The sequence below is a fragment of the Nipponia nippon genome, unplaced genomic scaffold (assembly GCF_047370975.1).
Source record: "Nipponia nippon isolate SJK-2023a ecotype South Korea unplaced genomic scaffold, ASM4737097v1 scaffold_1, whole genome shotgun sequence".
NCBI lineage: Eukaryota > Metazoa > Chordata > Aves > Pelecaniformes > Threskiornithidae > Nipponia > Nipponia nippon.
The window spans coordinates 19934939-19952112 of record NW_028262290.1 but is presented as its reverse complement, the minus strand read 5'-3'; the positions used below and the strand labels follow the sequence as shown (position 1 = coordinate 19952112).

The 17174-nt window shown below is 36.4% G+C and overlaps 1 protein-coding gene across 2 annotated transcripts in view; it reads left to right on the top strand.

Annotated features, from left to right (window-relative positions):
- EMC2 (ER membrane protein complex subunit 2) overlaps nt 1–16966 on the top strand; it is a 52573-nt gene extending 35607 nt beyond the window's left edge. For both annotated transcript variants that reach the window (XM_087747439.1, XM_087747446.1), the window contains exons 6-11: nt 696–781; nt 952–1011; nt 3500–3581; nt 4706–4816; nt 7231–7335; nt 14561–16966. In XM_087747439.1, coding sequence (XP_087603565.1) covers nt 696–781; nt 952–1011; nt 3500–3581; nt 4706–4816; nt 7231–7335; nt 14561–14647 — 531 coding nt within the window. In that variant the 3' untranslated portion in view covers nt 14648–16966. The remainder of the gene's footprint in view (nt 1–695; nt 782–951; nt 1012–3499; nt 3582–4705; nt 4817–7230; nt 7336–14560) is intronic.
- Nucleotides 16967–17174: the final 208 nt, after the last annotated feature.

Sequence of the window (17174 nt, the reverse complement as noted above, 5' to 3'; positions counted from 1 at the left end):
TGGTCTGTAACAACTTTTATGGAGTTCAAAATTTAAATACATTATAATTCTTATAGCTTGTTTTTATGTTGTTTATGTTGAAATACATTTTCCACCCACATATGAAAGTACTGCTCAGTTTTGCCATTGAAATGTCTATTTTGTATTCCCTTTATGTTAAAGAACCTACTTTGTGCGCTGAGAACGATGAGAAATTTGTTCATGAAATTGGTGTGTATTCAACATTAATTAAAGATTGCATTCAGCACTCCAACAAGAATCTTTAAAAATGGCTGAAAGTCATATTTGTACAGTGGCAGCCAAGATGCATCTGTGAGATTCTGTAAGACTCAGTCACCGTCTCTCCTCCATAGTCATGGATCTTGTGAATGACAAGGTGGGGGTCTTTGGAATGGCTGAAGATTAGCATCCCCTGCTGTTTTGTAATTATCAGAATCTGGACAGTCATTTATTTGAATGAAATAATGCATACAGTTTGTGCCTCCAAAGAAAAGCATGCATAATGTGATTGTAAGAAGAGGTTTTCAGTCTCTCAGTGGGATGTCATAGGGTATGTTTATAAACTTCAACCTAGCAGTTGCTCTGCAGTGGAATTCCACTGGTATTGAGATAATAATTTGCACAGTCAAATTGCTTTCTTTACAAAAACCCAGGGAATTATGAGACCCTAATCCTTTATTAATGTCAACCCATAGGCAGCAAGAAAGCGTAAGATTGCCATTCGAAAAGCCCAGGGGAAAAATCTTGAGGCCATCCGAGAGCTGAATGAGTATCTGGAACAGTGAGTGTCTTACAAGAATACGAATTGTGTTTTGCTATTCTGATAAATCTTTTTAATTAAAATGGAATTTGCATTTGATTTACGTTTTTGCTTCCATGCTGGTCATCTACAGAATCCGTTGCACATTCTTTCTTTTTTTTCTTTTTTCCTCTCTTGTCTTCTCTATACAGATTTGTTGGAGACCAAGAAGCTTGGCATGAACTCGCAGAACTTTACATCAATGAACATGAGTAAGTTGTTTGCTAAGTCTTCATAAAAACTGTTAAATTGAAACCTACTCTGTGTAAGTCAAAGACCTCAGTGATTTTTTTTTTTTTTGAAGAACTAGTGTTAGAAAGTATGCTGTCTCATTTCCAATATAACAAGCATCAACAGGAAATAATTACTGACCTTATTTGACTACCAAATGCTTTAAGAAGGCACTTGATTTTAAAACCGAAACGGTTTACTTAATTACCTGTATGTTTCAGTCATTTTTTTAAATCCGATACTTTAGAAGAAGTGGTTTGAGTGTAGCAGGGAACAGCACTTATTTCCCATAATTTTTCATTCAAGTGATGTTTTTTACTAGTTATAGGTTTTAAATTCTTTACTTCTAAAATCAGTTGATCATGGCAACAGATATTCTGATTTACTTTTGGCCTACCTCTGCAAGAACTTTTAGTAACCTTTAAAAAAACAAAACAAACCCGAAACATGGATCCAGGGTTAGAAGCATCTGGTCACCTGGGTACAAAACCCAATGCAATCAAGAATGCTGAATGTTGTAGTAACTTGCTTATTGGATATTTAACGGTTTTGTTAGCTTTTTTTTTTTTTTATCGCTGTAGTGACAGGAGGAAATCCCAGTGTGAGAGGATTAGCTCAAAGCCTTAGTGCAAGTTTTCTAATATCACAGCATTAATTCTAACCTCCACCCAAAGGCGTATCTTCTGTTTCCCCCTTCTTTAGTTCTTCAGCCCAGCCTGAATTATATCACATTGTTTCCTTCCTTCCTTTCTAGAGAGTAGTAAAAGAATCAAATTCTCAAGGAAGAAATAGCCATTCTCACTGTGATGAAAAAATTGTTGCCCCATCACCTTTCTTTCCGTCCCATACTCAAAGAATATAATTATTAAACTCTTTCAAATGCTGACTTAAGGAATAATCTAGAATTTTGATATGCAGATTTCCATTTGTTTTGGGAAATTCACCAGTCACTTTTCCAAGAAAATAGATGTTTTTTTTTTCAAATGGTTAGAAACATATTTAAGCTTGTCAAATCTGTCAGTACAAAAGTGAATGATAGAGTCGTGGAAACATATGTATTCCACTAATGGGTTTGGGGTTGGTTTTTTGTTTTTTTTGTTGCTATAATCTGTATTACAAAACTGTGTAATAAAACCTGAGAAAGAAATTGGTTTTGCTTGTATTTGTTTTGGTTTGTAATTCCAATAAAAAATAATATGTAGAACTTTTTCCAGTTCATTGAAAAAATTGACTGTGCTCACTGCACTTTTATGAACATCATTGTTGTTATTATTTTGATGATTAAATGGGGAAAAATTGGAATCTTGGCTGAAAAGCAACTAAAAGGAAACAATTCATCAGCTTACCTGTTTTATCAGTTTCACAAATTCTGTCTCGCTTGTGAAATCACCATGCTGTGATTGTTCATAAACACACTTAGTACAAGGTTTATGTAGTCCTCAGTTCTCCGCTCTGTTCCGTTATGAGGACTGTGGCTTCTGCTTTTGGAGAATGAGGTGGCTATCCTTTTATCTCCAAATAAATATTTGAAATACATACACAACTATCATAATGTGCACAGGAGAAAACCACAATATATTCATTTTAAGAAATAAGATTTTATAGATTATATGGTCTAATATTGTCTCAGAACTGCTAGATTGTTTTTACTCTGATATTAAATATGTACCCACACTGTCATTATAAACATTGCGTCTCTGAATTTTGGAATCCTTTCATGGAAACTCTGTGCAACAGTGCTGTCACATATGTGTAGAAGAAGCAAATTCTGCAGGAAAGTCTATTAGTTGAACGATTATGAAGCCAAGATCTTTATAATTGAATAAACCTATATTTTGAGCTTGACTTCTTAATTCTCTCTGAAAGCTTTAATTTAAATAACAAGTACTAGCCTTTTCTTTTGCAATGATAAGTTGTTGCCCATTTGGACTGGTATGATGCTATATATAGATTTGAACTGTTTGATTTTTAGAACTGTTCTTAGTATGGTTTTTTGATCTCACTTTTGTGGTTGACTGTGAGCAGGTAAAGTTAACTGGCAGTGTAAGTTCTCTGATTTGTAGCTTGATTTGTGAATCCTCAGGTAGCTGAATTTTCTTGTAGAAAAAAAATAACTATTTTGTAGTCTGAGTTCAAATGTCTTGTAGTACCTAATGCCTGTTTCTAGTCATCACTCTTGTTGATCAGAAATGGCACTTATTAATAAGAAATGAGTATATTAAATGCTTTCCATGAGCTGTTCTATATATACCTAGACTATTAAGTTTTGTATATTCTTCACTATCTATGATGTAAAAATAGTAACTTGAGGTTTTGAACATCATTTTAAAAATAAAGCATTTTTCTTAATTGTGAATCACGTGAAGTTATAGGGGGAAAAATAAGACTACTTTTATTGTGCTGTAAAGAAACCGAAGCAAAGAACTGTATACTCTGTTTCATTTTGTCACTGTGTTTTATATTCCTCAGCTATGCAAAGGCAGCCTTCTGCTTAGAGGAGCTTATGATGACTAATCCACACAACCACTTATACTGTCAGCAATATGCTGAAGTAAGTATTTTCAGAAAAACCAATTATGTTTGAATACATACTCTGTTTTTATGTTACTGAAGTGGTGAAAATGGAATAAAAATGGCCTCTTTAATTTTTCCCTAGGAGATTTAAGAGAGTACACAGAGAATGTTAACATCTCATAGAACTTAACATGTTAAGAAAACTGTGTTTTCTTACTCAGTGTGACTAAGGTAAATGTAAGCGTAAGGGCAGGAATTATTGAAGATAAAGATTCATTTTAAATGAGCTATTCTTGTTGAAGCGTTTATGCACTTTTCAAATTAAGTGCATGAGAAGTTAAACTTTTCCACAACAATGCTGCCTAGGAGGTTATGATATATTGCCTGTTATTGTGGAGACCGATCTTGGAATCCGCGCAGGAGATTTTGCCTGAAAGAGCACTGCAGGCAGAGAGGGCCCTTAGAAGTTTTAGCTCAAGGTTTTTAGCCATTTGCACTCTTTTTTTTCAGATGTATATTATTTTTTTCCCCTAAATTATGCTGTTAACTGCTTAGAATGGATTTAATTTCTTTTGTTAATGTGGATAAAGTTGGTTTAACATTAAAACTTGGAAGTCTAAATAGCTTTCTGGTAGACTGTGAAGCATGTCTTCTATATTTATCCCTCTTTTTGTTGATCTAATAACAGGCAAAATGAATAGAAAAACAATGCAGTAATCTTCTAAACTTTGTGCGCTATTTTGCAGTTGAATAGATAATGAAAGGCATTGTGTTGTTTTGTGTACTGGTGTAGTGCTGTGCTGAAGGAATATAGAGTTAGTATGGATTTATAGCAGTCAGAATTTAGCTTTAGATTTAAAGTTTGTGTTACTTTTCTTAAGAGACTATCCCAAGGTTATAAGTGTGTATAGATGCAAAATAATCACTTTTTATTCTTGTAGCAATTAAATTAATGCTGGCTTTTTTTTCTCCTATAGTTGAATATTTTAAAATATTTGTATATTGAAAAGAGCCAGTATTTGGCCTTTCGTAGGACTCACCTGATTTGAAATATTATGTGAAACAAACTTGAAGTGAAGTTTCGTAATATCTTTGCTTCAAGAGTGAATGCCTGAGGTATGGATGACATGTGCAAGTTTCAGGAGCTTATAATTTTTACAGGTTAAATACACTCAGGGGGGGCTTGAAAACCTTGAGCTATCAAGAAAGTATTTTGCACAAGCACTGAAGCTTAACAACAGAAATATGAGAGCTTTGTTTGGACTTTACATGGTAAGCATGATTATATATTTTCCATGTTATCACTTTGAATATGTTTTTATGCATGTATATTACCTTTTACCATTTGCTGGTTTTTTTTTTTTTCTTTTGGTTGAACTTAATAGCTCAGATTATTGACACTGCTTTTAAATACTGAGTATGGACAATTTTATGCCAGTAAGTACTCCTTACTTGAAGTGCTCTTAACCTTTAAGTCTTGCCCATGTTTTCCAAAGAATTATTGGCACATGAAGATAAATTCTTGAAAAAGGATTTAAAGTCATACTCTTCTCTACAGGATGGTGAACTGCTGAAGAGTACCAGCACAGTATGATGGCTACTTTTTTTCCTTTCTTTTTTTTTCTAACCAGCCCATTGTTATTGTTTTTGTTTTTACTCACTCCAATTTCTAAATACAACTTTCTACTTTTAATTTCAAAATGAGTCTTTAGCTTGCACAGCATTGTTGGCTTGAGCGTGACCATGACTACGGTTAGCGTGTACTGGCACCAGTTCTTCAGTTTCTCCAAAGATACTGAGGCCTCTATTTAAAGTCTTCCTTTAGATCTTAGAACTTTTAAAAGATCTTTTTAGGTACAAAACCAGAAAGGTTCTGGTTTTTTGTTTGTGTTTTTTGGTTTTTTTGTTTGGTTTTTTTGTTTTTGTTTTTGTTTTTTTTAAGTTCTAGGCCACCCTTTTGTCTCTTGGGAGGGGGGCAGTTTGCAGGGACACATCAGGCAGGTAACTTTGAAACTTCCTATAAATATCAGGCAATAGGATCTTCCTTTCAGGGACTTGTTAGGCATCACCTTTAAGACTCAAAAAGACTTGGACCTGATCTTCTTAGCCCATCTGCAGAGAATCTTGGGTTGGTGATTGTATGTTCAAGAAGGAATAAAAACTGGCTCCTTGCTGTTCCTTAGGTCATTTAGCTTTTTAGGAGTAAGGTTTGTAGCAAATCTGTTCATTGGCCTAAACTGATTTTTAAGGTGTGTATACATATAGACTTCTGCATTGATTCTAGAACAGGCCTGGGGGTTTATTATGGTCAATCGTGGCTTGTCCTCTCTCAGATCTTACATCCTGCTTGTTATTTTCAGTCTGAAGTAGATTTAGAGCCTGTTATCTATGATGATCTGGCTGGCAACCTTGAGCTAATATGACCCAAGCATTTGAGAAACTTTTTGGTTTGGTAGTGCCTGAAATTCATACGTGTAAACCCTGATTTGCATAATGCAATTTCATTACTGCAAAAAATGCACATACGCTCTCTTTCAGCTCTTCAGTTTTGCTTGGCTGGCTACTGTCACATTTCACTAGGTGGTTTTTACCGTTGCTGCTTCTGTGTCTACCCTTTGGCTCCTAATTTCTGTGTAATGCTGTTTCCAGGCTTTAGGATCTGATTTTGCTGTGGCTGCTGCTTTTGTACCTGACAGACATGCCCAGCATTCGTAGTCCCCAAAGAATGTCCATAACCCTGGTAAATTCTCCACAAAGGCTTTCAGCTGTATCTACCGAGGAAACTGGTCAGTACTTCATTGAATTCAGGAAACCAGAGAGAATGATGCCTCATCTTAGGACCCTGCCCCTGTACCAGATCACAAATTCAATTCATGTGGGCATGGCTTCAGAGGATGCGTTCCTGCGTTTGTGGAGGCTGCTTCTTTGGCAATCTCACTCCTCTCCCATTTTTGGAGGTAGTTCCAGGGAAGTAGCTGTAAGGGAATGTTCGTTGAGTCTGAAATGTAGTATTCATGTAGATAGTTGCGTCCATGCTCCTTGTTAAAATCTTCTCTGGAGGTTCGTCATTGATGGGTGAGTAGGGTTCTGTGGTTCTTTGTATTCAAGTAATTTTGCACTCAGAAAGGTGTTCTGGGAGGCAGTAGCAGTGATTCCTTGTGAAGTGGATTTATTTATATAAGTGGAAAAGTCTCTGTGATGAGTTTGGTTCTTAAGTAATCTTTTTTATTTTTTCAGGTGAAGATGGGCATAGTTTATGTATAGAGTCTTACCTGCTTTTAAAATGTGTTTTCTGATGCCACAGGGAAAAATGTCATGTTTTTAATGGCAGTTTGTACACACAAGTCATGTATTTTGTATCATCTCTGACAACAAATTGAATGGGGAAAACTGATCCTTAACTCTCACTTTAGGAAAAGCAAATTGGATTAACTGATCATGTCCAGGTTTGGTTCCTAACTCTGTACACAACTGAACTGAAGTCTAGTTTAGCTTTAATTAGAACAAATGTTTAAAAAGTTTAGCTGATTCTTAATTGGATGCTGTTTACCAGTAACTGTTTTTATTTTTTCTCTTTTTCTGCTGTCACTGTGCAGGGGCCTCTGAATGCAAGGTGCTAAATGCTCTCAGTTTATTAGATGCATGTATATTTTGTAGTTACACCGTTTTTATTTTTGTATTCCTAGTCTGCCAGCCATATTGCTTCCAATCCAAAAGCAAGTGCAAAAATGAAAAAAGATAATATGAAATATGCCAGCTGGGCAGCTAACCAGATAAATAGAGCATACCAGGTTAGTACATCGTTGTTTTATGATACTCTTAACATGCTCTGTAGTTCTTTTCTGCACTTTTATCAACTGCTGTTCAAGAGGTTAGATATGAGGTGTAAATCAGCATAATTTGCTTGGATTTTTTGCGTTCTACTTCTGTTTGATTTCCTGGAAGCCTTAATTAATATAAGGTTGATATTTTACAGTTATTAATTACTATTATTTACTTATTAGCTTTAAACAGATTTTTTCCACTAACAATTAACTGAATGTACACTAGTGTAATGTTGACCTCCAAGACTCGGTTCTAAGTATATACTCAGCTAAGTATTTTAATAAAACTTGTTATGTCTTAATTCTTATAGTAGCTTGGTCATCTACTTCTATTTTTCTAGAAACAAATGAAAATTCTAGAATTTCATTTTCCTTCAGTTTATTCTGACCTTTCAAAATCATATTTAATGGTGTTCCTAATAATTACCTTAGTAATTGTGACTGAAGTTGGTTTTGTGTAGTTCTATAGAAAAATGCCTGTTGAATTGTGGAAATGTAGATTTTGCAGGCCATAATCAAAGCTTACTGAAGTCATTAGGAGTCTCTTCAGCTATTTGAAAAGTTATGCATAAACATCTATATTTGCTTTTTGTATTATAAGCTTCTATATTTTTCCTATAACTATGAATGAAAACAGGTTTTAGGTCATAGGTTTTGTTGTCTGTGCATCCCAAACATAGCATGTCTATTTGACTCCGTTATAGCTATTCTTAATGACCTACCCATCAAAGTTTATGTATAAGTAATCCTGAAGATCAACATCATACTGTCCAGTTCTCCCCAGAATGGTTTCTGAGCAAAAATGTTGGTATTAAATGCAAAGACTTTATATACATGTAATAGTCCTTTCTCTCTGTAATATTTCAGTGTCAGAACCCAGTATTTAATTTTTCTCTTGCTGCTGCTGTTTCACAGTTAGTACTACCAAATGGCCTTTTGACCAGCTCCATCTATTATGGAATTAAATCAGGATTTTGTTTCATGGCCAACGCAGTTTTCTTGATACACCATTTCATTGGCAAGAGTGCAGTTTCTTGTGGCTGACGTGTTTTTGATGTATTACAACTTTGAAGTATTTTCCATTTCCCCTGATTGGCTCTGTAGCTTCTGACTGTATTTACAGTGAAGAATATTGTATTCCTGAGGACATAATTAGGCATTTTATACTTGTGTGCCTAAAGTTTCTTTCTGTGTTTTGCTGTTTAAATGACTCCCTGCTTTTCATTAATACACCATTTACATGCTCCTGACAGTAAGGTGTGTATGAATTACCATCTTTGATTTCCCATAAATAAGCAGGACTTCTTTTGACTTTAGTATGTCTGACATTCCTGTAAGCATAATATTGATGGAAAACACAAGTATTGCAGGATTTAGAAAAAACAAACAAACACCCCACCTCCCCTCCAAAACCCCTTGAAGTACAGAATACACAGTGGATTTGCCACTGATAGAACAAAACAGGTTTTAAAAGATGTGTGAATTTTGAGTGAAAACTATTATTCCATGTTTTACATCTTAATAAAATGAACTGCTTAGATTAGAGGGGGTTTGAACACATGTTTTAAGTGAATATTATGACTGAAGTTTCCAGTTCAAAGCACCAGTAGAGACCGATTAGCACTTCTGGGAAACAGCCCTTTTCAGGGTACATCAGGATGGAAATGTAAACCCAGTGTTGGCTGTGGAATGGTGGCATACCAAGATTAAGACCTAGAAATAGGCATCTCCTGGTTATAAATATAATGGAATTATATTAATTAATTATAATTAAATATAATTAATTAATTATGCCAGTTTGTAGTTGACTCACAGCCAGATAAGCTTGCCTTTTTTTCTTTTTTTTTTTTTTTCCTCTCCACATGGCTTTCTGTTAACATTACAATGTTTCTAACAAAATATGACTTGTATTGGGAGAAGTGGTGGTGTTGAAGGCATTTCTGGGTGTGTGTATGTTTTTTGGGTTTTGGTGTGGGGTTTGGTTTGGTTTTTAGTGTGTGGTGGATTGACCGTGGCTGGACACCCTGTGCCCAGTAAGGCTGTTCTGTCACTCCCCTCCTCAGCTGGACAGGGGAGAGAAAATGTGGGTTGAGATAAGGACAGGGAGACATCATTCACCAGTTACCATCACAGGCAAAACAGACGTGACTTGGGGAAATACGTTTAATTTTATTACCAATCAAATCAGAGTAGGATAATGAGAAAATAAAAACCAAATCTTAAAACACCTTCCCCCCCACCCCTCCCTTCTTCCCAGGCTTAACTTTATTCCTGATTTCTCTACCTCCTCCCGAGCAGCGCAGGGAGACGGGGAATGGGGGTTGCGGTCGGTTCATCACACGTTGTCTCTGCCGCTCCTTCCTCCTCAGGGAGAGGACTCCTCACACTCTGCCCCTGCTCCAGCATGGGGTCCGAACTGCTCCATCGTGAGTCCTTCCCATGGGCTGCAGTCCTTCACAAACTGCTCCAGCGTGGGTCCCTTCCACAGGTGCAGTCCTTCAGGAACAGACTGCTCCAGCGTGGGTCCCTTGTGGGGTCACGAGTCCTGCCAGCAAACCTGCTCCCGCGTGGGCTCCTCTTGCCACGGGGCCACAGGTCCTGCCAGGAGCCTGCTCCAGTGTGGGCTTCCCACGGGGTCACAGCCTCCTTTGGGCACATCCGTCTGCTCTGGCATGGGCTGCAGGTGGATATCTGCTCTGCTGTGGACCTCCATGTGCTGCAGGGGGACAGCCTGCCTCACCATGGTCTTCACCATGGGCTGCAGGGGAATCTCTGCTCCAGTGCCTGGAGCACCTCCTCCCCTCCTTCTTCCCTGACCTTGGTGTCTGCAGAGTTGTTCCTCTTACATATTCTCACTCCTCTCCTCTGACTGCTGCTGGTGTTGCACTTTTCTTTTTCCCCCCCCTTCTTAACTATGTTATCCCAGAGGCACTACCACCATTGCTGATGGACTTGGCCTTGGCCAGCGGCGAGTCCATCTTGGAGCCGGCTGGCATTGGCTCTATGGGATATAGGGGAATCTTCTAGCAGCTTCTCACAGAAGCCACCCTTGTAGCCTCCTGCTACCAAAGCCTTGCCATGGCAAACTCAGTACATACTGGAAAGTGCAATTCCACTGTTTCTGTGAAACTCTTTTGGATCCTATGTTAAGCATTTTTGGTTGATGCTTACCAGAACAGGTCATGTTAACAGAACTAACATATTTAAAACACATGTCATAACTTCTTTGTGACTTCATACTTTTGTGATATGTTGCATAGTTCAGCTGCTCTTTTTAGCTGTTTGGGACATGAAGTGACGAACACCACATCTGACTGGAATCATAAGGGGAATTTAGCTATACAGAAAATTTAAGTGCTCAAGCTAGGATTTGCGAGCAAATGGTGTGAACACCCTCCTTCCTCTTCACAGAAGTTCCACAAGAAGCTCTAGTGACTACAGCTGGACAGGACTGCCCCAGCCCAACCCTACTGAGCTTGTTACAAGGCTGCAGAAGGGTTTGGCCACTCCAGTGTGTATGTCAGAGACTTACCACATCCAGCTCCTACAATAAATGGTGTTTGGTGATGTAGTAGGTGGCAGTTTCCCCTATGAGTCAGTATTGATTTGTTGCTCCCTTAGCATGTTGAGCAGTTGGAAATTGTCATCTTTTGGACTGAAGAACGAAACCTTGGTCGCTTGTGCCAGTGGAAGCCCTTACAGCATTCCTCCATTACTGGAGGCTTGTCTAGCCAAGTTTTAAGCTAGATACTTATATTATCTCTATAAATCCTCCCCACTTTCCTTGCATTATCCAAAGCGCTTTGTAAAGTGTAGTAAGAGCCTTAAGAGCTTGTTGAATTTGGCATTGACTTGTTTTATTAGTTGGACCTTCTTATACTGTTAAATGCAATTTTTCCTGTAGTCATGTTCTAGAGAATAAGATGCATTTAGAATCCTGACTTGGGTGCCTAGACAAATTCTGTGAATTTGTGACTTTAATATATGAAGTTATTAATTCGAAAAGCTACTTTTGAGCAATTGTCTTGCAGTGAGATCATTCTCCTTTTTCAGTCTGGGTTTGAACTTGAATTACCAGCAGTTTGCTCAGTAATTTTGGAAACCTGCCTTTATTTTTTCAAATTCAGTACTGGCTATAGTTGCATTTTTTTATTTTATATGCAATTTACTTGAAATATTTTTTACTGGTCCCCTTCTTTCAATTTATTCTCTCATTCAAGCAGTTTGCTTTGGCACTTGATTTTTGCGTTTCCTGTGCATTCCTGTATGAAATCAGAGGAACTTTTTCGTTTATTGTCATTTAAAGAAAACAATCTTCTGGTGTAAAAAGAAAACCTCACTTTCACCAGTGTTGGTTAGACTGTACAGCAGTTTCTTTACAGAAAAATATGGTGTTAAATAATAGTTGAATTAAATAATTTTATGAAAAGCACAGATATTTGATGCTCCATCTGATTAATATACCTCTTTTGATGTTAAATATGTAACTCTCCATGCTGATTAGTACTTCTCATCTGTGCCTAATCTAGGAGAAATGTAAACTTTCAAAGGAAGACAGAAAGGTTTTGTAGCTAGGGCTGCTGCGTGGAGCTGGAATTCCTGGCTGCTAATACATGCTCTGAAAAAAAAGGTCATTATTCTCTAGGCCACTTAAATTTAATTGACTGGGTGGAAAAAAAACCCCAAAATTTAATTTTTATCTTTTATTTCAGATGTTAGAGAAGTACTCATTATTCAAAGAATTATTATAAGTTTATTATTATTATAAGCTTAGTTTTGCTTTATCACTGGGAAACTGTGCAGACTCTGTGAAGAACGTGTATCTGTTCTGACTGAGGACGTGAGTCACAGTTACTTTAACATCGAAACAAAATATGGCTACCTAGTGTTCTTCAATTAGGTAATTGGTTTAGCATGTCCTCTGGTAGAAGTGTTTCAGCAGAGGCAGGCAAGTTTGATTAATGCTCACAAAAATCTTTAATGTGATCCTACTCATAGTAATTTTCCAGATACATGCTTCTTGGGTACATTGCTAAATTCTTCTGTGTTAGCAATCCACATGTTATTTATGGTTGGAGAGGTGATTTTGTTACAAACCGTTTGGGAAACAGAAAATTAAATCATGATTTTAAGAAATGGATTCCGGCTCAATCAGTCAAATTGCTGTGTAATGGCAGAATAGACAAAATAATTGTTCGTCAGGGCAAATCTGAAGTGATTACATTTCCAAGTACACTTCTGTTTGTTATGACGCAGAGTTCGGTTTTATTTGTTCAGCTTAAAGTACACGTCAGTATCATGAAGGCAACCACTCTTGAAATTAGCAAGTAACATTTTTTAAACTAATGTCTTATGTTGGTTTTGCTTTCAGTGTCCCTGAAGAGAAGTAAAATAAGTAAAACTCTTCTTATTTTGAAGCTTTCCTCTGCGTGCTTTCTGTGTGTCTTGCCAAGCATGCTTTTTGACCACAATATACTCAGGCTTCTGTGCTTTTTATTGGAATCTCTGAATGCTTTGAATTGAAATAATTTTTCAGTCAAGGATTTTGAGTTCTGTTTTTTCATTTGCTTGTTCTTATGAAAGGATTTGGACTCCCCAAGTATCTGCTTGGGACTATTCTTATTTAGTGTGAACAAAAAGAGGATATTGTATTAAGTGAGATCCAAGCAAAAGTTACTTCTCTCACCTGGGAGAGTGTTAAGAAATCTTTGCTTTTCCTCTGAAGTTGACTATTGCACGTCACTGTGGAAACTGCACAACCTGAAAAATGGGTTTATACATACTACTAGAGTCAAAACATAGCACATGGGTTCATCATCTGGAAATATGAAAATATGGTGTTTTCAGTATGTCTCCTAACTATGAAGTATTGTCACAATAATAACATTTCATTCTCCTAACTATTTAATTTGAAATAGCATTTCATTTACTGTGCCAAAACTGTTTTTTTTAAGAACTCAGTACTGGTTGGGAATCCCAGTGTTAGATTGTAGCCTGGGGGTCAAAAGCAGGTTAACAGGTCCTGCAGCTTGTTGCTGGTGTGATATTACCTGGGTTTGATGACTTAATCTTTCTTAACAGGTCATGAAGAGTTTGCTAAATTAAGTTAATTACAAGAGAGAAGGGACACATTATAAATCAAGGACTAACTATGCGAGACACCAGTGGTATTTGAAATAAAAAACATTAAATTGAAAATTTATTGAGTGTTTAGATGTTAACATTTAGGTAGAGAGTAGGCTATTTTACTACCAGTAAGTTATAGTTACTGCTTCTGTGATTTCTTTACCACCCCTCCCAACCCCAAATGCAAAACTTCTTAATGCAGGTGTATTAAAAGTGGTTGAGAGTTTCATTTGACTGAAGACCAACCTAGTCAATAAATCCACTGTGTTAGATATGGCTGATGAGTGATGGGAATCGTCAGTACAGTTAGAAAAACCCTTTTGAGGTCAGCGTGGGGTGATGAACATCCCCTACCCTTCTACCCCTTCCTTTCCCAAACTTGGCTGCGTGTGTCTTAGGGAATCTAAAGCCATAAGTAGTATTTATTACGCTGTATCTTTCTTTGTTATCCAGACAGACTTTGTTTTCCAAATGCTCCCTGAAATTGCTGCTGTAATAGTAGGTTACAATCCAATACAAGGTCATTACTCACAGTTACTTTGAACCATAAAATATAATTATATGATGACTAGATTATTTTATAGTAGATTTTCTCTGTCTCACTATAACAAAAATAGAAAATAGATTAGCTTAAATAGCAGTTCCAAGTCTTGCTGCTATTTAAATTATGAACATAATCTAATTTGGATCACACAAAAAATTCAGGTCTGAAATCAAAATTACGTTAAACTTTACAGAGCAAACAAAACAACAGGAAGATCTCTATTCAGATAAATGTTAAATTTCAAAGTGGAATATTTGTTAGTACTGAATATTCAAATTCAGAGCAAATGAGTGAAATTAAGGAGTTCTGTTGTATTTTTTATTACTTATTAGAGGAAGGGTGATATAGCTTGTATTCTAGTAAAAATGCTGAGGTTTAGTGAATCAAGAGGCTGTGCCTCTAGGTTTATAGTAATTAGCGTAAATTTTTGGTACTTAATGTTGAGAACCGTTACTTGTACAGGATCTATGCACAGAATTTCTGATATATGACAAATAAAAATCCTTTTTTGTTGTTGTTTAGTTTGCAGGTCGCAGTAAGAAAGAAACTAAATACTCTTTGAAGGCAGTGGAAGACATGTTGGAGACCCTGCAAATCACTCAATCTTAGGTTGGCACAGAGATCCAATATTAAATTTTCCAGTTCCATGATCAACCTGTAACAACCTATGGGTTATGTTACTCCAGTGCTGTTAAAAGTTAATTTTGTATTGATTAACGTGCTATCTAAAATAATGTTTTATGAAACGTAAAATGCCTATTTATTGCTGCTACGAGAAATGTGATGAATACCCACTGAAATGAATAACTTATCCACAAAGAAAACATAAAGAAATAATGTGCTGCACATCAGTGTCTTTAGATTTTTATATCTACAGTACGTGCTTTTAAGCCATAATTTGTAGAAATAAACTTGTTAAATGATTAAAACAAAATAACAGTGATTTATTCAACTTGCAAATGGAAATTATGAATTTATATATGTAGACAAATAAGGTATGTTAGATATTTTTATCTTATTTGCATATTTAAAAGTAAAAGCATGCTACAGATGTACACTTTCTGGTAAATATTTACCATACAGCAAGGAATGATTATGAGTACACTTTATTAGAGAAAAAAGTTGATGTTAATGGTTTTATTACTGAGTTGATATCTGGTACTGTAGAAATGAAGAAAACCTATTTGTGTATTTTGCTTCAGAGGGGCTTTTATACTGGCTTAAGGCCAAAGACATTCTTCTCTGTGGCTTTGTGGGCAAATGCTTCTATGTCCACGTAGTTCTCCAATCAGTATCTGCATATGCACTTTTTTTTGTTCGTTCCGTGTGTCCTTTGTTGTACATATGTTCCACATCATGAATTTCAAAACCATCTGAATGTAGGGCTGCATGCTGGTCTGTACTGATTTTGTACCTATGCTATGGGTACCCCTTTGCTGTGGTGTAAGCTATGGTATATTAGCTTCTCCACAGTAACCACGTGTTACGGCACTGTAAGGATGAGATAGTTTGTTTGAGTGCCTTGTACTTACTGGAGGATAAAAGTGTTTTTACACCATTAGCATGAAGCATCTATCACACTGTGAATCTATATTGTATTTGTCTTTAGGCGCTTGTTTATTTACTCAGATAATTAGTCCAACACCCTAATTCATGAATTTTGCAGCTCTGATCATTCTGGATGTTGTTCAGATGCATACTGTGGTAATTCAGTTGCACAGCTATCCTTTCATTTATTACAGCTTCAGTAAGATCGCATGACAGCAGCAACATAGCCTTGATAAATTCTAATAAAAATATTGTGATGTCATTTTCACGACTGTTGCCACCATCCAAGCTGATTTGAGTTTCAGATTTTATACTGCTTACTCTATATAGAGGGTAGGTTAAAGGCTATGTATTAAAGTATCTTTTTTATGACCCTGGACTTGATGTAATAAAACAAAGTTGAGCTCCTGCTTGAAAACAAAGCAACAAGAACTTCCCTTGTGAGTTCAAAGCTTGAAAATGTGTATAACTGACCTGGTTGTTGCATGGGACTGTGCCTTTAGGAAACATGTAAGACCTCATTCCAATTATCCATGAAGTAGGTCGGAGTGCGATGGTGTGACGGGATGGGTGCTATGCGGTGAGAATTAATTGAGCGTGGAATCTTAAATTAACTTATTACTGTTGAAATACAAAACTGCAAATACTGCATAGTATTACATTAAATCACCCAATTCTAACTTGGGGAAATAGTGCAGATCCTTTTATAATAGTAACTCACAATCTGGCCTCAAAACAGTATTTGCGGATAGATTATGTATGTTTCAGGTGGAAAACCAAGAAAATATCATAGGTGAACCTATGTATTTCTGTTCAGATTTATAGTCTTTTACTGTATGAGTGTGCCATCTAGAGTTTTAAACCCTCGTTAGTCTTTTTTTTTTTTTATTTTACCTGCATCTCAAATAACTTGGTTGCATTCTAAAATTAAAAATGGTGGGAAGCTGTAATGTAGACTAAAATGACTTAGCAGTGCGTAACGTTTTACCTCCAAGGTATTAGAAACCAGCAGTGCGGTATTCTTGTGCAGCAGGCATCTATGCTGCTGGAAAGTGTCGTATATAATGTTTTATTCAGAGGCAGTTTTTAACGTAACAATGTCAGACTTGGGCATATAGTATATCAATTTCTCTGTAAGGAAGTTTGCTCTGTTTCTTGTTTTCAGTGATTTGATGACAAATTTCATGTCATTTGGCTGCTTAGAACCATCTAGTTTTCACTACTGCTTAGCATCCTTTTGAAATTGCTGTTTAGCACTCTGATTTGTGCTTGTATTTTGGCATAATTCCCGCATAGTAGAGCTTACAAATTGACCTAACAAATATTTCTGACAAATTTGTATTTATTTCAAAGATACAATAAATTACTCCTATGAAAATGCATGGGCAGTCTTTGATAGAACTATTGAATTGCAGGAATGGAAATTCAGGGTTTTTTCCGTATTCAAATGAAAAAAAAAATTTAAAAAATCCTGTGTCTATAGGGGAAGTAATGTATGAAATGCCCTGCAATCTCGGCAAGCAAAGGGTACGGAAGAGAAGCTGTGATATGATGTGATTTTTATAAAAGTAATTTTCCAGTTCTAGTA